Source organism: Urocitellus parryii, chromosome 2, assembly GCF_045843805.1.
Source record: "Urocitellus parryii isolate mUroPar1 chromosome 2, mUroPar1.hap1, whole genome shotgun sequence".
Lineage (NCBI taxonomy): Eukaryota > Metazoa > Chordata > Mammalia > Rodentia > Sciuridae > Urocitellus > Urocitellus parryii.
In genome coordinates this window covers 224,879,750-224,901,934 of record NC_135532.1, presented here as the reverse complement: position 1 = coordinate 224,901,934, position 22,185 = coordinate 224,879,750, and the positions used below count along the sequence as shown (strand labels likewise).

The 22,185-nt window shown below is 62.7% G+C and overlaps 2 protein-coding genes and 2 non-coding genes across 6 annotated transcripts in view; all 4 read right to left on the bottom strand.

The window, feature by feature from the left end:
• Positions 1-5,983: 5,983 nt before the first annotated feature.
• Lrrc3 (leucine rich repeat containing 3) lies at positions 5,984-9,584 on the bottom strand. 2 transcript variants are annotated; one of them, XM_077795068.1, is made up of 3 exons: positions 9,381-9,584; positions 8,169-8,300; positions 5,984-7,840 (listed from the first exon to the last, which is right to left on the bottom strand). In XM_077795068.1, the coding sequence occupies exon 3, from the start codon at positions 7,710-7,712 to the stop codon at positions 6,939-6,941; it is 774 nt and encodes a 257-aa protein (XP_077651194.1). In that variant the 5' UTR covers positions 7,713-7,840; positions 8,169-8,300; positions 9,381-9,584; the 3' UTR covers positions 5,984-6,938. The 2 variants fall into 2 exon arrangements, with proteins under 2 accessions (XP_077651194.1, XP_026265864.1); XM_026410079.2 differs by lacking the exon at positions 9,381-9,584 and having other exon boundaries at positions 8,169-8,436.
• Positions 9,585-18,397: 8,813 nt separating this feature from the next.
• Positions 18,398-22,185, bottom strand: part of Trpm2 (transient receptor potential cation channel subfamily M member 2) — a 52,878-nt gene continuing 49,090 nt past the window's right edge. For both annotated transcript variants that reach the window (XM_026410078.2, XM_077795067.1), the window contains 4 exons: positions 21,801-21,906; positions 20,456-20,557; positions 19,280-19,396; positions 18,398-18,718 (listed from right to left, as the gene is read on the bottom strand). In XM_026410078.2, the coding sequence (XP_026265863.2) occupies positions 18,593-18,718; positions 19,280-19,396; positions 20,456-20,557; positions 21,801-21,906 (451 nt within the window). In that variant the 3' untranslated portion in view covers positions 18,398-18,592. The remainder of the gene's footprint in view (positions 18,719-19,279; positions 19,397-20,455; positions 20,558-21,800; positions 21,907-22,185) is intronic.
• Positions 20,514-20,589, bottom strand: LOC113197673 (Z6 small nucleolar RNA). Its single transcript, XR_003302737.1, has one exon. It is a non-coding gene; the product is annotated as a Z6 small nucleolar RNA (small nucleolar RNA).
• LOC113197672 (Z6 small nucleolar RNA) lies at positions 21,779-21,847 on the bottom strand. The gene has a single exon (XR_003302736.1). It is a non-coding gene; the product is annotated as a Z6 small nucleolar RNA (small nucleolar RNA).

The window sequence follows — 22,185 nt, the reverse complement described above, 5'->3', positions numbered from 1 at the left end:
CCCTCTAATTTTTTGTTCCCCAATAAAAGCCCACTCCCTGGCGTGCGCTCTCTCTCTCTCTCTCTCTCTCTCTCTCTCTCTCTCTCTCTCTCTCTCTCTCTCTCTCGCTGGCCTCTTCTGTGAACCTCTCCAGGGCGTTAGGAGGCTGGAGGCGGGAGCTGGGAGGAGCCGTCCTGGAGCTGGTTAAAGGCCATGAGAGTCTGTCTCTCTGATTTAACTCACTAGCAGTTTCTCACCATTCCAACCTTCTTTCATGAAGCCAGCGCGGGTCGCGGGCTAAAAGGAGGACCCTGGCAGGACGTGGAGGAGCCCCACAGTGTCCCCACCCCAGCCAGGCCCTCTGCAGCCCCTGCACCCCTGGACCTGCACATCCCTGCTATGGCCACCCTGCGGCCTGGCCCTGGGCCGAGCTCCATTCCACGTGGGCCACTCCCCATGCTGCTTCGGCTGTACCAAGAGCGGTCATCGGAAATCGGCTGTCCTTGTCAGACAGCCCTGCTGCCCGACAGGGGTGAAGGGCAAGCCACACCTCTTTGGGTTGGCCTGGGGTTTCTGATTTGAACTGGGCTTCAGGCAGGCCTGGATGGCCAACAGGAGAGGGACAAGAGGAGGAAGAGCAGAGAGCCCTGCACAGGTGGGGCTGTGAGGCAGGCGGGCTTGGGGCAGGGAGTAGACTGCAAGGCAGAAATGCCTTCAGAGGTGGGGCCACCACACAGAGAGCAGGGGAGTCCCCCAGCACCCCCAGAACCCACCTCCACACCTGTGATGGTCAATTCATGTGCCACTTGGAGGGTGCTGGTGAGTATGGTTAATTTGTAAATCTGTGCACTTTGTAAGTAGATTGGTGGGCCTCGCCCAATCAGCTGAAGGCTTGACTGTAACAAGAAGGGGGTTCTCCAGCCAATAGCCTCCGCACATCTGTGCCGTCCCCTCTCCTGGTCTCCTGCTGCCAGTCCACACTACAGTTGGCACCCAGCGGCCTCCATGACCACGAGGGCCGATTGCTTGATAAATCTCTCCACACAGCCAGTGGCTGTTCCTTGAGAGCTCGGCTGTGATGGGCTCAAGACCCAAACAGGCAAAAGTGCCCGGGTTGGAATCAGGACGGTGGCGTCCAGTCCCACCTGCCACTTCCCGACCTGAGCCTGTGCCATCGTGACCTCTGCCCTGTCACACTGTGCTGAGCCAAGTGGCACTGGAAGGGCACCACAGCCTGCCACACCCTGGACCAGGCTGGCGCCCACAGCTGCCCAGCCGGCCACCGTGCTGCAGTGGCTCCCAGGAGGGCCCTACTCCCGGGGCGCCCTCCTCCCGGGGCGCCCTCCTCCCGGGGCGCCCACAGCTGTGCCAGCACACGGGGCACAGGCTTCGACAGGAACCGGGGACACAATCCAGTCCGTGGCGGTGCCCGAGGAGGGGCTTGCTCAGAGAAGGTGGCTCAGCCTCAGGAGAACCCTGCAGCCACCAGGCAGGGCTGGGAGGGAGCCCGGATCGGCGGCCAGGCCCTCGGGGCTGCGATCCTGTGATCTCAAGTTTATTTCTGGTTTTCCCCAGGGCCCTTTTCTTTGCACCTTTGATCTTATTGATTTATGAACAGGATTCTGTACTGTGCGGCTCTTAGGTGTGCACAGCCAGCACCGTCCCCAGGCGAGGTGCCCTGTGTCCCACCCCCTGGCACCCACTCCAGCCAGTCCCCCCACCCCGCCGCTCCAACCTGGCCTCTGACTCCCACAGGCTGCAGCCAGGCAGGTGTCTGCAGGCGGACCTCTCCTTGCTGTGGACTGTCACAAACACCCGGTTTGTCCCCACCCTCCTGCCCACCGACCCGGCTGCTTCCTGGGCAGCTGGAGTGTGTTGAGACGTTTCTGTGTGGACGCAGGTTTCCTTTCCTGGTGACCATCTCCAGCAGGAGAGCTGGCCGCAGGCGGGCGCTCAGCCTGGTCGGGAGCCGCAGGCCGCGGAGCCAGGGCCATCTCACAGTCAGCTCTCAAAACGAAGGTCCAGCGATGTGCTGCCCTGGGGCTGGAGCCTCCCCCACAGCTGAGCATGCGCGTGGGGTACCAAGGGCTCCAGGTGGGGGAGGGAGAGCTCCTGTCCCTGGGGGGGCCGGTCCAGCTTCCCCTGGCAGAGAGGGGAGCCCTGGTGGGGGGTGGCTGTGCACAGACCGCAGGGCCCCTGGGGCGGGTCCAGTAAGGAAGTGAGCCCTGCCCAGAGACACGGGCCAGGCCCCTCACCAGCCACCTTCAAGTCTGAGTGTGTAAGTGGCCTGCAGGTGGGGCAGCCACCCCGCCTCGGGGCTGCCCGGGGCCGTGCTCAGCCTCCCTCCATCAGGGCTGGCCGCCCACATGGCCTGCGGATCAGAGTCCCGCCCTGGCTGGCCCGTGGGCACCACCAGCCACGCTGTCCCGTCCTGACTGCTTCTCTGTCCCCTGCCTTGGTGGCCCTTCCCTCAAATGCCCCGCCTCTCCACGGGCAGCTGGCTCTTGGTGGGCTTGTGGCTCCAGCACTTCTGCGCAGAATCCAGGGAGGGGGCGTCAGCCTGCTGACCTCAGCTGGGCCCTGAAGCCTCACATGTACAAGTCCAGTGGCCAGCAGCACCCAGCAGTGCCCAGGTGTCCACTCCCTTTCCAGCTAGCATTGTTGCCATGGTTACAGATGCAGATACCGGCACTGGACTCTGAATGTGAGGCAGCCCTGCCTCTGGCCCTTGTGGTCTGGATGGGCGGAGGCCCTGGCTCTGCTCGGCCTGTGAGCCGCCTCGGGCTGTTCCTCCATCTGGTTCCTTTTTGTTTTGACAACACCCCGAGGCCCAGGTCCCCGAGTGAGAAAGTCCAGGCCCAGTGTCAGAGACGCGGACTCCAGCCCAGCGCTGCCCTAAACAGGCTGCCTCCTGAGCCTGTCATTCCTCGGTGCAGGCCCCAGAACCCTGGTGTGCTCTGGAGATAGGTGGTGGCCGCTGGCGCCAGCACCCCGGCAAGCCAACCAAGACGCCCTGGGAGCAGGCTGGTCCACGGGACTCGCGGGGGCTGCGAGTCCCAACAGGGCTGCGAGGGTTTGCCTGCACCTTCCAGAGAAGCTCAGCGTCCTGCCAACGCTAGCCAGCTCTGCCCTGGGCTCCCACCCAGAGGCCTTCCCCAAGGTGCCAGCCTGGCACTCAGGGAGCCTCAGGCCCAGACCGACGTCTCCCACCTGTGCTGGGCATGGCAGGGGGGCCCAGAGAGGCTCGGAGAGGCGAGCCGCGGCCGTCCTCAAGATGTGGCCAGGAGCACCAGCCACCGGCCGCAGGCAGCCCCGGAAGTCAGACAGGCAGGAAGCCGATTCTGAGGGCAGGGCAGGGGTCCAGACTGGGCAGCGGCCTGAGGGATGGAGGAAGCTCTGCGGAGGCAGCTGCTGGGCGTTCAGGGAAGGGAGCGGAGCACACACCATGGAGGGTGTGCTGGGCGGGAGCAGTCAGGGTCCACGTGAGTGTGCGTGTGAGCACGTGTGCACATGCGTGCAGAGTGCCATGTGTGACCACGTGTGTAGAGTGCCATGTGTGACCACATGTCGGTGTGCTTATTTGGAGCACGTATAGAGGAAGTGCGTGTGTGGGGGCACGAGTAAGCACGCATGTGTGTGTCTGGTGGCTGAGGATCCTGGAAGCCACCTGCCCTGCTCCTCCCACACCACGGACCTCGGGGGTCAGTCTGGCTGACGGCAGTGACACGAACCCCCAAGGTCAGCTGGACGTGCATTCCCTGGCGCTCACCCCAAGAGCTGAGATTCAGCTGCAGTGTCCAGGCGGCTGCAGAGCAGCGTGGGTCCAGGCCGGCCGAGCGGGCAGAGCCCCCAGGTGGAGGCTGCGGTGGCCTGCTGTGCTGCCCAGCAATGCCCCACCAGCTCAGTGGCCCAGGCGAGGCAGACTCGGTGTCTTGGAACCCCGGGGTCAGGGGCCAGGCCCACCTCCCCCAGTCCCCCAGCACCAAGGCCTCAGCAGGGCTGGCTCCCGGCGGCTCTGGGGAGAATCCTCGCTGCCGTCCCAGGGTCCAGGGGCAGGCAGAGCTGGCTGACGGCCCGGGCTCCACCTCCAAGGACAGCCACGGCTGCGCCCATGTCAGGGTAAGGAGAGTCACCCTGCACTGGTGTCTGGTGGCCCCAGAGCTCTGTCCTGCTCTGGGTCACTGCAGCCTGGTGGCCCCATGGCCCTGCCCCAACCCTGCTCTTGACTACTGCCCAAGGGCCTGAGCAGTGGTGATTCAGGAGACACTCGACCCAGACTGGGAGGTGGCCACACAACAAGCAGGCCCCGCAGCCTGTGTGGCAAACACCGGCCAATCTCCCGGGCAGGAGGGTTTACAGCATCTGACAGTCTCCATGGTCAGCATCCAAATAGCTGATGAGGTCAACTGGCTCACAGAATTCCTACAAGTTTAACGGTGGTGGTCAGGAGCCATATTTAACAATCAGCTGTCACGAGCTGGTTGGAGGTGACACCAGCCTGCTCTGCCCCAGGTCTGCCAGCTCCCGGTGCTGCGGTGGCCGAGAGGCCCGGCACGGGGCAGAGCTCAGACAGCAGGACCCACACCAGCCGCCGTGAGCAGAGAGCCTTCTGAGGGTCCCTAGGAAGTCCGCAGCCAGGACCCCACTTTAGACTTAGCTCAGGAGCCATCCAGACCCCGCCTGGCCAGGACATCCCACCTCCGCCTCCATCGGCACCCTGACCCCTCCCAGGTAGCCCTCAGGTGTCCGGCAGGGCCAGCCGAGGGCAGGACAGAAAGCGGCGAGGGCCCAGCTGAGGGGCCTGGGAGGTGGCTTACCCTGCCAGCCCTGCGCCACATGGACAGAGCTGCCCACTGCCTCCAGCCAGGTGTGCACCCAGAGCACACCTGTGCCAGTGGTGGGGCCTCCCTGACCTCGCTGGGCAGGAGAAGCCAGTGAGGGTGGGGAGGAAGCGCTGCTCACGCAGTGAGTGGACGTACCCCTGTGGCCTGTCACCTCAAGGGCACCCATGTCCCCCCAAGTCACAGACTCTAGGCCCCACAGGTGAGAGGGTCCCAGGAGGGGAGGGGGCAGGGGAGGTAGAGAGAAGTGTGGGGGCTGTGGTGAGCAGGGGGTGCGGGACCGCTGGGGTCTTCTTCCGAGAAGCCTTGCTCTCTGGGCCCGTGAGAGCGGGGACCCCGACAGGCCAGGAAGGTGGGACTCTGTAGGGACCCGGCTCTGGGCTCCTGCACAGAGGAGGGGCCTCCGCCCAGCTGCCTTGCGCTGGGGCTTGCAGGAGCTCGGCAGCCCTGCAGCAAGGGGAACAGGTCCTGGACGGGTGCCCAGCAGTAGGGCAGGGAGGGAAGGAGCCCCGCCATGCGCCTCCTGGAGAGCCAGACGGCGCTGGGCAGGGAGGAGCAGAGACAAGGAGTCCTGCAGGACCCCGGCTCCGCCAGCCGCCTGGGGCCACACGTACCCCGGCCACGGCCATACCTGTGGGGCAGCAAGCCCTGGCCCAGGGGCCTGTCCCACTGTGTGTGCCCTGGAGGGGGAAGTGGGGGCTGCTGCCCGCAGGCTGCCCAGCACTGCCACGCCGGCCCCGCTGCAGACAGTCGCGTTCACTGCCCAGCCCTGACGGCTTCACTCTGCACCCACAGGTGGCTGCCACGGCGCCCCACCCCTCACCCACCCTCCCTGGTGCTCTCCAGCCCTGTTTCCCGGGACAGAGGCTCCCAGGCCCAGGTCCCTCTGCCACAGAGCAGATGACAGGTCACACGGCTGGGCACACCGCGGCTCCAAAGCCAGGTGGCTGAGCTGCGTGGACGCGGGTGGCGCGAATCCCAGGCCACCTCAGAGGCTCATGCCCCACTGCGGGCCACAGGGTGCCTGCCAAATAAAGTCCCCCCAACTTCTAGTTGCCTCTAAACTTTTTCTTGATGAGACATCTACACTTCAAAGAATAATGAATTCACACTTATTTGCTCAACCCTGAAGTAGCTTAAAATCCAAACGCTCATTCAAAAAGGCAATAAAAAGTAAACTGTAATTAGAGTCATAGGTGGAGGAAACACAGACCCTGGACATGAAACCGTGTCAGTAAGAAAACTGAGAAATCACTGAGCTCCAAGACTCCTGGCAGCAAAGGTGAAAAGAGAAAGTTCCCATTTCAGGGAAAAAGAAGTGTCCCACTGACGGGCCTCCAACGCGAAACTTCCCTCTGCGTCCCTGGAAAAGACTGTTTAGATACCAGTGACTAGAAAAGCAAGGCACAGTAGTGACCTGAGTTGACAGGCCCCTGCCAACCCAGCACAGGTGGAGAGGCAGAAAGCAGGGTAGGGCCGTATGGGTTGGCTGCCCCTTGAGAATCTGGCTGGGCCTTTCTCAGGCTTCCCTCTGTGTCTGCCCCTCTGGATGGGTGGGAATTCTGGCCCCAGAGTTCTCCGACCCTCTGAGCACAAGTGAGTGTGAGCTGTGCATCCCACTGACCTGCCTGGAACAGCCTGGCCTCCAGGACGGGGCTCTGCTGGAATGCGCCCAGGGCCCTAGTTCAACAGAGGCAACTGGCCGGGCAGTGGGGACCTGGGTGCCCTGGTACCCTCGAGAGCTGAACTGCACCCCCTCCCAGCCAGAACCGCCCTCCCCTGTGGACCCACGTGTGCCTCTTGCAGCCCACGTGAGAAAGGCTGGCGGAGTGGAAGGAATGTGGAATGTCACCTCGGGCAGCTGGGGCTCGGGTCCCAAGGGAGCAAGCCTGGCCGTGTGGTCACAGGAAGTCATTCACCCCCAACCTCAGTGTCCTTGCCATCAAGTGGTCCACTGCTGACACAGGGCTCTGCGATGACAGGTACACACAGACGCTCTCTCCAGACGGACGCACTGTACACGAGTGCCGTGACACCACCTCACTGGGGACACCAGAAGCACACGTGGTCTCCACCTGATACAGAAGACACTGAGGGCGGGCCTGCCTAGGGTGGGCGCTAGGGGGCAGAGCCGACGGGGTCCTTGGAGACGGGGGCACTGGGCAGGGACTTGAGGTACTCGAGGTGCCTCCGGGCATCCTCCTGGTTGTGACGCACGTAGTACACAATGTAGGTGATCACCATGGCAAACCAGCCAAACATGGTGACCAGCATGGCCACGTCGGTGGTCTTGTGGTGGGTGCTGCAGAAGCTGACGCCCGAGTCCAGCACCTGGATCAGAGGCCTCCCCACGAACTCCTCCTGAGCGGAGGTGTGGCAGGCGATCTCATCCACTGAGTCGGGGTCCAGCTTCAGCTCCCACAGGGCCTCCTGCAGAGCACACTCACAGTGCAGGGGGTTGTGAGACAGGCGGATCTTGGCGCTCAGCTTGCCCAGGGCATCCTTCGGAATCCTCCGGATGCCATTGTGGGACAGGTCCAGCAGCCGCAGGCCCCCGGCCAGGCCAGAGAAGGCCGTGGGGCCGATGGTCTCGATGGCATTGTGGGACAGGTCCAGCTCTCTCAGCTGCTGCAAGTGCTGGAAGGCTCCGTTGGGGATTCGCGAGATTTTGTTGGCATCCAGCTTCAGGAGCACGGCCTCCGTTGGGATGTCCCTGGGGATCTCCTGCAGGCCCCTGGCACTGCAGTGGACAGCCACAGCCCCTGCATGGTCAGGGCACTGGCAGGCTGGTGGGCAGGAGGCACCCAAGTGCAGGCAGAAGAGGAGGAAGAGGCAGGACCCAGGGGAGGGGGCCAGCAGACACCAGGGGCTCCATCTGCTCCTAGGGTCCATCCTGCCACGGCCTGGGACAAGTAGCTCCTCTGCTTTTGGCCTGAGGACCCTGCCCTTTCCACTGTGCCAGAATCACCAGGCGCACAAACTCTTCTTCCTCTCCAGGAAGAGCAGTGGCACCAGGAATTCTGAAAAATAACAAGAGACATGGGTGAGAGAAGGGACAGCCATCAGCCCTGTCCACTAGGGTCCAGCTGGGAATGGGCCACACCCTGAGGGAGAGGCTGGCCCAGAAAAAGGAGGCATCTGGGGCCCACCACACCCCCTTAAACACACCTGGTCTATAATTTTCTTCTGAAGTCTTCCAGTACCACCCAGAGGGGCTCTCAGGTCAAGGAGGTGGCTAGTGCTGACCACTGGCTGACAGCAGACCCCAGGGCCAAGTGGTCAGAGAACCCGGAGGGCATGCAGCCTGGCCGCCCGCCCACTGCTGGGGACCTGAGGTGGGGCAGTCACCTGGAATCCACACGGCCTTCCCCTGAGGGCTGGTCACCTCGAGCTGGGCGAGCTGGGCGAGCTGGGCGGAGGGCTTCCTTCCGGATCAGCAGCACCAGGTCAGGCCCGGCAGATGGCGGCGGGTGAGCGCGCCTGGCAGAGGGGACCAACGCCTGTCGCCGACACCTGCTGTGACACCTTCTCTCGCCAGCCCTGAAGGGGCGGCTGCCCGCTCCCGCGCAGGGGAGAGGAGGGGAAGCCGGCCCGGCCGCGCGGCGGGAGTGGCGGGCAGCGGCGGGCGGCGGGCGCGAGCGCGGGACCCGGCGGGACGCAGGACTGGGGCCGTGCGGGGCGGCGGGGCTTTACCTGGGGGCCGCGGGCAGCCGCGCTGTCACGCCGCTGCGGCCGCTGGAGCCGACCAGGCGCCACGCCCCGCGCCGCGGCGACCCCACTCGGGTGCCCACGCCCGCCCGCGGCTGGCAGGGGAGGCGGGGCCTGGGGCGGGGTGGGGCGGGGCCTGATGGCAGGGGCGGGGCCGGGGAGAGGGCTGGGTGACGGGAGGGCGGGGCTGGGCGGGGTCTGGCCATGAGGGCGGGGCCTGCGAGGCACCGCGTGAGTGGGCGGGTGGAGGGCGGGGCCTGGGCTGTGGGCGTGGCTCTGGGCTGTCCTAGGGCGGGGCTTCCGACAAAGCGGGCCAGCAGTTCACGGACCAAGCCTCTGCAGGTGGGGGCGTGGCCTGCCGGTAGGGCGGGGCTTCAGAGGTTAGGCCCCGCCCCTAAGCAGGTCCACTAGGCTGGGCTCTGGTGGGTCTCCCCCTGGCCTGACCCTGCTCCCGCTGGATCCGGGAGAGCCTCCCGCAGTGTCCGGGCGAGCCTCCCGCAGTGTCCCTGTCCTGCGTGGACATCGGAGGGTTAGATCTTTGCCCATTTAGGTCCCGCAGACCCCAGGGCCCGGCTCCCTTCCCAGGGCTTAGGAGGAGGGTCTGGAGGGTGGAGGGGGGCACCAGCTCAGGGCCTGGGCCACCGGGGGTTTTAAGGCAGCTTCGTTGGGGCGTCGGTGACATACAGCGAACAGCGTACTAAGATGTGATTCGTCATCTTGTGCACACCCGTGAACCATCACCCCGCCACGCAGACACCCTAAAGTTTCCGTCACCCCTTCGGCTGTGCCCCACCACCAGGCCAGCACCCATCTGCTTTCCCTGCAGAGGAGCCTGCGAGCGCCACGACTCACCTCAGTGCCATCAGGGGGCCTGCACCTCTGCCGGGCTTTCCTCCCTCCGTAATTGTCATCTGTGCCGTGGGGCTTACCAATCCACATTCCTCCCAGGCGACGGTCCTACCCCATCCGTGGCACCAACGTGCATGTCAACTCCCTTGGCCAACCCTTGGGGTGTGTCTGCTTTGGGGCTCTTAGAGAAAAGTGCTGTGAGCGTTGAGTCGGCATCTTCCGACAGATGCTTGTGTTTCTCTTGGGTGAAGCCTAGGAGTGAGTGGCCTGGTCATGTGTACGCTTAACTCTTTAAGACACTGCCAAAGCCACCTGTGGTTTGCAGTCCCACAACAGCGTCTGTCCCCATCCTCCCCAACACTCAGTAGAGACAGTCTATTTTCTGCACTCTAACAGGGGCGTGGGGAATTATCCAGTTGTAGTTTTGATTTGTATTCCCCCGTGGCTAGTGATGTGCATGGTTAAATCTGTCTGTTTGTTTTTGTCCATCTTCTTTAGGGATGGGCTGCTCAAGTTGTTGACCCGCTTTTCACTGAACTGTTTGGTTCCTTACTGTTGACTCACCAGGGTTCTTTACACCTTCTAGGATAAAGGCATTTTCAATATGGTCTCTAAACATTTTCCCTAAGTCTATGCATCATATTTTCATACTTTTAACAGTTTTCCAAAGAGCACACTTTTTAATTTTGAGTAAGTCCAATTTAGCAATGGTTTTTCTTTGTGGATTATGTTTTCAGTGTCATACATGAGAAACTTTGCCTAACCCAAAGTCACGGGATTGTTTAGTTCTAGGGCTTGGCATCTGGTCTGTTACCCATATCCAGTCAACTTGGATACATGGCGAGAGGGTGACTTCAGTCTATTTTTGTGTGCATGAGTAATCAGTTTTTTATGACTGTTTTCTGGATCTTGGCTTTTTTTTTCCTATCAGTTAAGACTTTCCTTTTTCAGTCTGTTGACATGATGAATATATTGATTGATTTTCAAGTGTTGAATCAGCCTGTGTTCTTGGGGCAGATCCTACCTAGTCACGACATACTATCACTTTTGTTTGTGGTTGAATTGTTTAATAAAATGACAGCAGTCCATTTTTCTTGAACAAATGTTTACAGTTCATGTTATTTGAGGAATTGCCTGTTTCCTCTAAGTTGTTGAATTCACCAGCATAGAGTGAAGGAAGTGCCTTTATGATCTTTCTGTGTCTATGAGCAGGGGTGAAGCCACTTCTTCTTCCTGACCTTGGCAGGTGCCAGTGGCCAGGCTGCTGCTTCCTCCCCCTCCCCCTCTGCCCCCTCCTCCTCCCCTTCCTCTCTGTAAGTCAGGATAGAAAATTATGAATGTTGTTAATTTTTTCAAAGAACCAATTTTTTAAGTCATTGATTTCTCCGTTGTTTTACTCTTTCATTGATCTCCATTCTGATCTGTGTTCTTTTTTTGCTTACATCAGTTTAACTCTCTCTTCTTTCTCTGTTTCGGAAGCTAGGCTCCAAGGCCACCCATTTGCAACACTTTTCTTTTCTACTGAAGGCATCTAGTGCTATGAGTTTCCCTCTGAGTGCTGCCTTGGCTGCTCCCAGGAATTTGGACATTTGTTATCAGTAAGTTCACAACACTCTGTAATCACCTTTTGATTCCTTTATCTGCCCCTGAGTTTAGAAGTGTTGACTTCCCACACCTTTGGGGACTTCCCACATCTTTCTGTTACTGATTATTAATTTAAATCCATTGCTGTCAAAGAACATCGTCTGGATGTTTGGGGTCCTTTTGATTTGGTGGAGGCTCGTCTGGAGGCCCAGAGGAGGCTGGGCGTGCCCTGGGTGCTTGTTCCCAGGCACAGGACCAGGTCGAGGCTGCTGGTCGCCTGCTGTCACCGACTTCTTGTCACTGAGGTGTTGGGATCAGACCCATCCGTCTTTGGTACCTCTGAAAGGCTGCTGTCATTCAGCTCTTGATTGTCGACCCGTTGTCATTGTGAATGCTGCTCTAGGCCCTTTCTTCCCGTGAACCTGCTTGGCTTGTGTTGGTGCCACCCAGCCTCCTTCCCCCAGGTCCGGGAGGGGTAGCTTCCACCCCTGTGCTCTGACCTCATGGGTCTTGAGGCCTAAAGTAGTTTCCCTCAGGGTTTCCATGGTGTCAAGGGACCTCCCTCGAAATATCTATAACTCCAAAGGGAAAGTGTCACTTCTCAGTGGGAAAACGCTATATTTCTGTGACAAGGATGGGGTCGTCAGTGACCAGGCAGGTTGACGCAGGGACCCTCCATGGAAGGAGCTGCCAAGGGTGCAGCCTCGCCCTGTGGCACCCGGCCTGTGTCCCCTCATTCCAGCCCAAAGCAGGCATCATCTGCACCGAACCGTGGGACGGTGCACAGCGGCCTGGTCCTTCAAAAGCAAAGGGGCCACTGAAGGCAGGAGACCAAGTGGCGTTTCAGACTGGGAAGGCTGTGGGGTACCAGCTCAGGGCCATGCAGGTCCTGGGGCTGACAAAGGACGCTCCTGGGAAATCCGCAGGACCGAGTGCAGCCCGCAGTCCGGCTGTCGCCCGGGCAGTGTCCTGGCCCGGGCACCTGGCACTCCGAGGGGCAAGTGCTCACTGGCCTGTCTCCTTACTGTTCTTCCCTGCTTGTCTCACCTGACCTCTGTCCTGTGTCCTTTCCCCCTTTGTTTGGACAGGTCTTGGTTGGGTATATAATCTGAATGTCCCCCGGGTTGCACTCAGCCTGAGGGTGATACTAGTGGAGGGAGTGGAACCTTCCGGAGCCGGCCGAGTGCAGGTCTGGAGGTCTTTGGAGGCGTGTCTGTGTGGGGACTGAGGAGCGCTGGCCCCCACGCTCCCGGCCACTGGTGCCTCCCGTGAAGCGAGGCCGAGGCCCCTCACCAAGCCTGCGCCTCCCTGGACTCTGAAGCTCCAACTCTGCGAGCCCAGTGAGCCGTTTCTCTGTGGCATGAGTGGCCTCGGGGACATGGTGCCGTGCGGAAGCTGATACACTGTTCTGCACCCTTCCACCTCCCCCCTGCCTCCTGCACATGTGACCTCGGTGGCCGCTGTGCGATTCAGGGCGCAGCAGGGGCCTGCCAGTCCTCCCTCAAGTCTGGCCAGAGCACTGCTGCCTGTCACATCGCCACCCACCTGTTTGCCGTTGTCACATGCTTTACTTCCACATTGTGACAAGCCTGCGGTACATTGTTATTACTTTTTTAAAAATATTTTTTAGTTGTCCATGGACCTTTATTTTATTTATCTCTATGCAGTGCTGAGGATCGAAGCCAGTGCCTCACACCTGCCAGGCAAGTGCTCCACCACGGAGCCCCAGCCCCAGCCCCATTGTTATTACTTTTAAAGAGACTAAAAGCATCCAAGCTGCGAGGCTGTCGTGTCAGATTTTGGAGACGTGGGGTGAGCCAATGTCATGGAAGACTTTTAATATTTAAATTCAGCAAGTTAATGCAGTTACCTCCAAGCCCCGCAAGGCAGAGCCGGATGGATCCACAGACAGCGTCAGAGGTGCCAGACACACACAGCACCCTCCGTGTGGCCCCATCTGGGAAGTCCTAGGACTCCTGCCTGGGGGAGGCGGGTGGCAGGGAGCTAGAGCCTTGACCAGGATGCTATTGGTCAACACCCGCTGCTCACACTCAGGCTCCTGGCGTGCAGAACCGCGGTGGTCAGGACAAACCCTGGTGGGCTGGTGGGCACGGTGGCTGGGGAGTTGGGCAGGGCAGGTGCACACTCTCGGGGAACCCTTCCCTCTGGGTCCTCCTGCCTCCGTGTGATGACATCCAGGCCCCCAAAGACCCTGTGGAGGCCGCGCCTGCGCTCTCAGAACAGCAGAAATCCTCTAATGAGATCCTGGCCACGTGGTCTGGCCGCTGGAACCTCCTCGTGACTGTAAGTGGGCTCAGGGCTGACGATCTGCCCACCATCTGCCCGGAATCCAGGACTTGTGGTCTCAGGACGAAACGCAGCACCAGTTAATTGCTGTCCGCATCAGCAGGCGCGGGCTGAATGCCTCTCCCCCGGGATCAGTGCAGGAGCCGGGCTGCGGCGTCCAGAAGGCCTGCGATGGAGTCGGACAGCTGAATTAGACTCCATGAGGCCAGCACTGCCCTCCCGCACTGGGAAGACGGCACAGTGGCCTTGCATGGCCCCTTCCCAGGCCGAGGCCCTGCTGCCCATGGGCTCCCTGCAGTCGCCCCTCCCCGGCTGCCGGCTCCTTCCTCGCAGGGCCTGCGCAGCAAGCCCTCTGTGCCCAGCCCGTCCGCGCCCGCAGAGCTGCCAACAGAAGAGGCCGAGGGACCCCCACCCCGCCCTGGCTCCAGCTCCTTACCCCCACCCAGGGACCCAGGCTGCCCCTGCCGGCCCAGTCCCTCCCTGGTGTCAGCACAGTGGTCTCTGGAGTTGTCCCCCCACCACTTTCTTTGGCTCCAGCCAGGCCAAGGGGCGGGCTGGGTCTTCCAGGGCTGATTCTGAGAAGGTTTGCTCCCAGCTCTCAGGGCTGGCTGGGCCCCTGCCTCAGCCTCTGGCCATTCTGCAGCTCTGAGCCTCCTGAGTCATAGGCTCAACCCTCTGTTTCCGCCTCTTTGTTTTCAGATGCCTGCACTGAAGGCTCCAAATGCCCCTCGGGAGACTCCAGCCATCCCCGCGGTCAGGGCCTGCGCTCCTCCTGGTCTTCTCCTTCTAGCACATTCCACGGACAAGACGGTGCCTAGCTTGGTTGCTGGGGCTGCAGCCGGGGCCCTTCCAGAGGGAGCCCTGGTTCCTTGTGGGCAGCCACCCGCCCCACTCAGTGCCCTCGCTGCCTCCCCAGGGCGGGTGGCTGAGTGCTGGACAGGGTCCAGGGATGGTGTCTCCTCCCGACAGAGGCCCAGCCTCCCCAGCGTCTCCCTGCCTGGGGAACAGGAGGCCACACCTGTGCCCAAGGCTCCGTGGAGGACAGAGAGCCGAGAGGGTAGCCCTGGAGCAGACCTCGCACAGCAGTGGATGCTGTCGGCCAGGGCCGAGGCAGCCAAGAGGACGTGGGGCCATCGCTCCCTGCGTGTCCCATCTTCTAGCTACGTGTCCTAGTGTGGTGCTGTGGCAGAGTGGCCCACAGGGTGGGGGTGCCCCAGGACACCGTGAGACTCCTCCATGGAGTGACGCTGTCAATGGCGAGGACAGTGTCCTCAGGAGGGCCTGTGGCAGGGTCTCCAGGGGAGGCAGAGCCAACCCCCGGCACAGAGCGATTGTCCTGCTGCTCGCACACGCAACGTGCGCTCACACGGGTTGGCATGTTTAGAAGACACGTAACTCGTGTGTGACGTGTGATGACCCAGTGAGCATGGGATAGCGCCTGCAGGCACACTCATACCCGCCGCTCGCTCACACCTGCGGCTCGCTCACACCCATCTCTCGCTCACACCCGTGGTTCACTCACACCCATGTCTCCCTCACACCCACGGCTCGCTCACACCCATGGCTTGCTCACACCCGTGGTTCATTCACACCCGTGGCTCACTCACACCCACGGCTGCTCACACCCGTGTGCTCAGCTGCCTGCTCTGCTGTGCCGTGCAAGTCCTGCCCGGCTCTGCCCCTGCTCCTGGCTCTCAGCCTCGGGGCTGGTGGGGCCCAGAGCTCGGCCCAGCCCCCCTTGCACCCCCCCAGTCTCCCGTCATCCACTTGTAGGCTCTGGGTCCTGTCGGGTGGCCTCCAGGAGGGAGGCCATGTCCCTCCACCTGGGCCACGTCCTCTGGCTCCGCGGCTGAGCCTGGGGTCTCCTGTCACACCCTCTTCCGGAGAACGCTGCCTGGGTCACAGGTCACCACGTCACACCCTGCCTGTGCCTTGCAGTTCAGAGTCTCGTCCCGTGCTCTGGGGGTGGCCTGTGCCCCAGGAGGACAGCTCTGCTGGCCTCCCATCCTGCCCTGCAGGGGGCCAGGGCCTGACGTTGGTGGCTTTCTGTTTTACCTTTTAAGGTTTTCTGGGCCCTTGCTCTGAATCTCGTGAGGACGTGTCTGGGTTCCACCTCGTCGGCCCCCCCAGGGAGCCACCCCCTCGGTGGGTCGTGGAGGGCTGTCCTGGGACAGGAGCCGGGGGCAGGCGGTCCCCCGTTTCTTCCCTCAGCGCTGCTCTTCCCCAGTACCTAGGGGCCCCGGGGGCCTCTGGCCTCCCGTCTCGGGGCTGCCCAGGTTTTTCTGCTGTGCACAGAGAAGACCTTGGGGTCTCCAAATTCACCTACAAGGACACAAAAAAGCACCACCGTGTAGAGGGAAGCTGGGCCCTCCCGCGAGGCAGCGCTGCCTGGGCCTCTGGCATCGACGGCTCTGGGCTCTGCCCCCCGCCCCCCCCCGCCTCCCACTGAGCGCGTCCCCACTTCTGGACGTCCGTGTGTCTCCTGTGCCCGGCTCTTCGGCCTCCTGACTGCGTCCTCCCCAACACGGTGGCAGCTTCTCCACAGAGAGCCACCCACTCTGCTCCCTCAAGGCCAGTTCCGTTTTCTGACTTTGATGCTTCTTTTTGTTAATCTTGGTTTTCTTCAAATACCTTATGGTTCTAGATCGCCAGTGATTCAGTTAGAATTGGTTGGCTGTGTGTTTAACTGATTTTAGGTTAAAATCAGTAGCTTTAACACAGCCATGTTTTCCTTCCCAGAGGTGAGACTCAAGAGGGCCCTGTGACCATCCCTTGATGTCCCTCTTGCCTCCCCCTTCACCACACCAGGCGTGTTCCTCATCTTTGTGGCTTCACATGGCTGCTGGGGCTCCAGCCATCTGGTCTGCATTCAGTCAACTTCCTCCTGCCCTCTCATCAGCCCTCCCCCAGATTCAGCTTGCTGTGAGTTCTGCCCTGGAGGAAACTGTCCCTACTCGTGACACTCTCACTTCCCTTGATGCCACACAGTACCCTGGGTTCTACTCACTGCCCACAACAGGTTTGTCCACATCCACCTGTCTCCTGTTCACTATCTGCTCTGACCTTCAAGTCCCAAGCCTTGTGCCACCTCATCCCGGGAGCCTCCTTGATGACTACACTCAAATGCCCTTTCATCTCCCAGCGCTGACCCTGCTCTGACCCTGCTCTCAGCTGGCCCACTGCTGTGGGTGTACTTCTCTGTCCCCCTTCCTGGACCCAGGGAGACACAGCATTCATCTGCTCCTCGCTGAGAGTGAGTGAATAAGCAGACTCATGCCCGGCCCTCAAGGACACGCCGCCGTGCGTAAGGAACACCGTGTCCCCATGGAACACCACGTCCCGTGCGGCTCTGCGGCAGCTCACCTGGGTGCCCGGGGCAGCCCAGCAGACAAGGATGGGCTCCAGGCTTGGCTCCTCCAGCTGCTGCTGAGGGGCCCAAGCCCCTGCCCCAGCAGGACCAGCTTCCTTGTGCAGGGGGGCTGCTGGCCCACAGTGGGGCAGAGCAATGCCTGAGGTGGGCTCAGTCCTGTGGCCCAACCCAGCGCCCCGCCCACAGTCCCGCCCAGCGCCCAGCCTGCTGCCTGCCCAGGGGAGCAGCCCCTTGGTCCAGAACTGCGTCTGCAGGAGCGCAGGGTGGGCAGGGTGGACAGGGTGGGCGGGCGGCGGCCTCCAGCTGTGCGTTTAAAACCATCGCCCGGGAGTGGAGTGGGCAGAGTGGGCGTCTCTGGTCACCACCCTCTGGCTGAACTCCCAGTACGGCCCCTGCCGGTCCCTGGACGCCTCCGCCAGCACGGATGTCTCTGGGCCCCACGGACTGGAGGGGTGCCCGCCCCTGGCCAGCAGGAGCCAGAGCGCAGGGTGTCCGGCACCCAGCAATGGCAGGGCTCAGACCCAGAAGCCGCGGTCGGGGCAGCGTGACGAGGGAGTGGGCTGAGCAGGCCCCTCCCACTGGCACACGAGGACCCTGGGGCAGGGCACACAGGGACAAGCTTGGGACCAAGGCACAGACCTGTCTCAGATGCTGCTCAGAGCCCTGGGCTGATGGCAGACAAGCCCCAGGCCCGTGCTGCCCCTGATGTGAGGCAGGCCTGGAGGTGGAGTGTGTCAGGGCCTGTGACGGGTGTGACAGGCGGGGATCCGCCGTGGCTCTGGGAGTGGGGATGAGCGGAGGTGGCTGGAAAGTCCCGCCCGGTGGAGGACAGAGGCCTGGCCCAGGGTGTCTGGGCACCACCTGCGGGCAGGCGGGGAGACCAGACCAGACCTGGGCTCTGAAGCCAGGGCGGGCGCTGCCCAGAGACTCTGCGTGGTCAGCCCCGGCAGGGGCCTGGGCTCCTATGAGGGGAAGCCGGTGGGAGGCGTGTGGGTGCTGACCCCGGCTGGGGCCCAGGGAGACGCTGCACTGGGGTCTGGGAATGAAAGAGGGAGGAGGAGTCAGCAGAGAAAGCCAGGTGTGGGCCCGGGGGCTGTGGGCCTCTATGGAGGGGCCAGGGGAGACCTGTGGACAGCAGGAAGCGCTCTGTGAGCCAGGAGAGAGGTTCCCCAGCCGCGGCCCCACCACGGGAGGTGTCGGTGACTTTATTGGGAAAGGCGCTGGCCAGGCCGGCCCGCGGCGCCACAGGCCCGAACGCCCGGGTTCCACACCGCTCCCCTCCGAGGGCGCCTGATGGTTTCTTCTTCAGTGACCAAACCAGGGCCCCACAGCCCCCACCCGCCCACAGCTCCTTCCTGCCAGAGCCGGTCCTCGGCTCCCAGGAGGGTGGACGCAGTTCTGAGTCTTCTGTGCTTCTGCGGGCCCCGGGCTCCGTGTGTCCACATCCCGGAGGACTCCTGGCTTGTCGGCTCACACGCGGTCCCTGCCTCTGTCCAGGTGGGGGTCTGGGTCAGGCCCGTCTCAGCATGAGAGGCCACCTGGGGGTGGCTGCCCTCCCTGAGTCCTCACAGGCATTGGCAGGAGGCGGCTCAGGGACCCCACATCTTCAGGAAGCTCAGCTGGGCTGATGCCCCGCAGGGTGGACGTGCCCTGGCGGTGATGTGGCCAGGGAGGGCCTGTGTCCCGGCTGCCGGCAGCCCAGGAGAGGCAACCATGGCCGACAGGGTGCAGGGGCTCCTGGGCCCCGAGTCCACCTCGCTGCTCTCGGGCCTGGGGCCTCCAGCTCAGGAGCTCCCCTGGCTGCCACTCGCAGTGGCCTCGGGGGGGTGGACCCCACTGGAGCCCTGCTCCCCACCCTGAGGTCCAGGGCTGCGTGTGCCTGAGACAGCAGGTGTTGGCCCACACAGGCCACCAAGAGACGGGCCATCCACGGACCAGCCCCACCTGCGGCCGGTCAGTAGTGAGCTCCGAACAGAGCGGCGGCCTTCTGGAGGAGGGTCTTGTGGTTCGCGTACAGCGGGATGCGCCTGTCCACCACCTGCCAGCGGATGGACACCCCGGGGTCGCGGGCGTGCAGGTACTGGAAAGACAGACACCCCGTCAGTCCCTCCCCAGCCGGCCAGGGGCACCGGCACCCCACACCCGGCTGCAGGGGACTCTCGACCATCACATGGCCACTCGCTTTGCAAAGAGGGAGTGAGAACACCTGCCACAGGTGGGCGGCCCCTGCCAGGCCTGGGGACTCTGCGTGAGGGGTCACCATCCGCCCACGGGCAGGAATCTTATCCTGTCAGGAATATGCAGGACTAAGCCAAGTGCAGGGGACGGGGACCCCACAGGAGGGCTCTACGCCAGCCTCACCCCAGACACGATCCTCAAGCGTCACTGGGCTCCTGCCACCAAAAGACTCAGGTCCCAAGATGGGACTCTGTGGCCACCTGTCCAGCCCCTCAACTCTGGCCATCTTCTGAGGCTCTCTGGCCTCCCTGGTGCCCCTGGGTCCCTTCCAGACAAGACTCTGACCCCCGCAGCCTCCACTCTGGCCCTGAGCCTGGGCAGACCCCTCCCCTGGAAGCCCTGGGGGCACTCCGGGGCACACCCTGGCCGGGACCCCCCACGCTGCAGGAGCCCAGCCTCGTACAGAATTCAGCCTCTTCAGCTCTACGTCATTGTGGTCCTGGAAGTGGACGCTGATGGCCACTGTCTCGATCCAGGCGTTGTCCGTGTTCCTCGGGTCGTCCACGTACCCTTTGTACACCTGGGCAGAGAAGCTGGGTGAGTGGACCCCAGGCACCCCAGCCCACCACTGTGGGGCTCACATCTAGGGAGAGGGGCCTCCCGGACAGGCGCTGGGCACCGCCATCCGCCCTGAGCAACCCCCGCCTGGCTGGCCTGCCCGTGCTGCCTACTCAGGGCCGCCCGCAGGGTTGCCCAGCACAGGTGTCCTCCTTGACCACCATCTTGGGGTTCACTGTTCCCCAGCCCACCCCCAGCCTCGAGCACTGAGGCCCCCGGACATCAGTCCCCTGCCTGAGCTGGGCCTCCAGAGGCCTAGGAAGAATTCAAGGCTGGAAAGTCAGGAAAACGCTCTGCTCAGAGAGAGGCCAGACCCCAGGGCCGCAGGCCGCAGCGCCCACCCATAACACATGTCCAGAGCAGGCAGCCAGAGGCAGAGGTGGCCGCAGTGGTCAGGGCTGGGCCCTGGGCTGCCAGCGAGAGGGCGGGGGGTTCCATTTGGGGTGGTGGACTGTTGTGGAACTAGAAGATGGTGATGCCACCCAGCACTGAGTGTGCTAAGTGCCAGGGCATTGCATAGTTAGTGTTCCAATAGTCACGTGGATGTCACTTCAGTGACAATAAATTCTTTTTAAATAGTAAAAAAAATAAAGGAGGCAGGCCCCGCCTCCCAGGCACTGTGTGCAAAGCCACGCGGAGCTGCCGGTGTCACCTGCCCAGGAGCACTGCTCTACCGAGTGGCAGACAGACACGAGTCCAGAAAATGCTCCTGGGTGCTCGAGAGGGTGAGGTCAGGGCAGGACCATCGCGGGTCACGGGGAGAGCGAGCCTTAGAGGCCACGGGCCGTGTTTTCAGAAGTGTGCACACAGCTGCACACGGGGAGAGCCGCAGGGTGAAGAGGGACCGAGGCTTCTGAGGAACGACACAGTGGCCTGCCATGGGATGGGAGTGGAGCTGCCTGTCACCCGGCAGGGCTGGGCAGGTCCCCAGCGTCCCGGGTGCCTCTTCTGCACCCTGGAGACCACACGGAGCACAGGGGCCAGCATGCACACAGGCGGCGGGCAGCAGGCCCAGCCTGACCTCCACCCCCTGCTGCAGCAGGTCCTCAACAGCCGGCCAGGACTCTCGCCGGAGAATCTGCTTCAGCTTCTGCGGCAGCTTCTCCCCTGGCTCCCGGGACCCCTGGGAGGGAGGGAGGCGAAGACTGGTCAGCAGGACATCCAAGCAGGTTGCCAGGCCCTGGGGCCCATCTCCACTGGCCACCTGCCCAGTCTAGGCAGCTGGCCAGCCCCCCAGGAGCCAAAGCAGCCAAGTGCCTGGCGGTCTGGAGTCAGCTGTCTCCGGGATGAAGTGACACTGCCCAGAACCACCGTCCACGTCAGCACCGGAGCCCTGGTAGCCTGAGCAGGGCCGCGCCGGGCGGGGCCGCAACCTTTGGGAGCAGGGACAGGCCTGGGGATCCTGTGCGTGGGCCTCTGGCTCCCCGTGAGGGCAGCTGAATGCCATGGCCTCCCACATCCTGGCCACCAGAGCAGGGGCAGGCCAGCCGGTCCTTGGTATTCGCTAGAGTTCCCCAGTCCACCTCCCCCTGGGCTGCCACAGGCTGGGCTCTCGGCACTCAGAAAGCTCAGGTGCTGCCGCTGGGCCCTGGCCCGGGAGTGTATGTCCCAGCCTGAAGACCCGGGCAGCACCGCCTGGACATGCCTCCTGCAAACAGCTACTGGGCGGGGGATAAGATCAGGCTCAGAGAAACTCAACTCAGGTGGATCACAGCCTCCCCAGGAAATGGGGCAGAGGGGGTCCTGCAGGACAGGGCTGCATCCCAGACACCATGTGCCTTGGCCAGGGCCTGAGCACGCTCAGTCCTCCCGGCGGGACGTGCCCCTCTGAGCCCTGCAATAACGAGGGACTTGGTGGGAGGGCCGGTGGCTGGTCTGGGAGAGAACTGGAGCACTTTGGAGCCACTTGGACAGGAAAGTCCTGGCCTCTGTTGGCCATCCCCACGAGGCCTCTGGGGTGCCCTCCAGCCTTCAGCCCTACAACCAAGAACCGCCCCCGAGCTGGGAGGCCACGTCCCTCCTGCCCCTGCGCAGCACCGCCCTGTCTCTGGGGCTCAGCTCAGGTGCTAGATGGTGAGGGCCGATCTTGCCTGTGACAGCCGTCCCCCCCATGCCTTGAGCGCTGCAAGGGGCCCCCAGCCAGCCAGGGACCTAGGCCTGGGACACCATGGCACTCAGAGGCACAGCTGCAGAATGAGGCGGTGGGAGGCAGCCGAGAGCAGAGGGGCTTTGCCGCAGCCAGAGCCCGTCTGTCCCTGCTGGGGACCGAGGGAGACTGGTGCTCCGTCAGGGGGAGGATGGACGGTGGACCAGTGACAAGACAGAAAGGCCACGGGGCAGCTGCTGCTGTGACCTGCCCAGCTTACCCCTGGCAAGGCCCAGAGCTCTGGGAGAGGACGCTTCACCACCAGCACCTCCAGCATCTTCTTGATGCTCTTCCTGCAGATGGCTCCGTCCTGGTTCCTCCGCCACCTGCAAGGGAGCTGGCTGGCACCTGTGGACGTGGGCGGCACCCACCCTCCTGCTGCGGGGGCAGCCTTCAGGGCTGGGGCAGCGTGCGGCCCCCCTCCTGACTTCTTTCCTAAGCACCAGGTCCCAGAGGAAGCCCTGAGCCTGTAGCTGCTGAGGGAATGTCCTCCCCCAGCTCCGTAAGCAATAAAGAGAGCCTGCCCAGCTCCCCAGCTCCACGACAAAAACAGTCTGCAAATTCTGCCAAGAGCTCAGTGCAGCCTGGGCCAGGGTCCTGGGGGT

Excerpts from the sequence above, each read along its gene's own strand:
- Lrrc3 (XM_077795068.1), bottom strand. The coding sequence starts at position 7,712 with ATGGACCCTAGGAGCAGATGGAGCCCCTGGTGTCTGCTGGCCCCCTCC.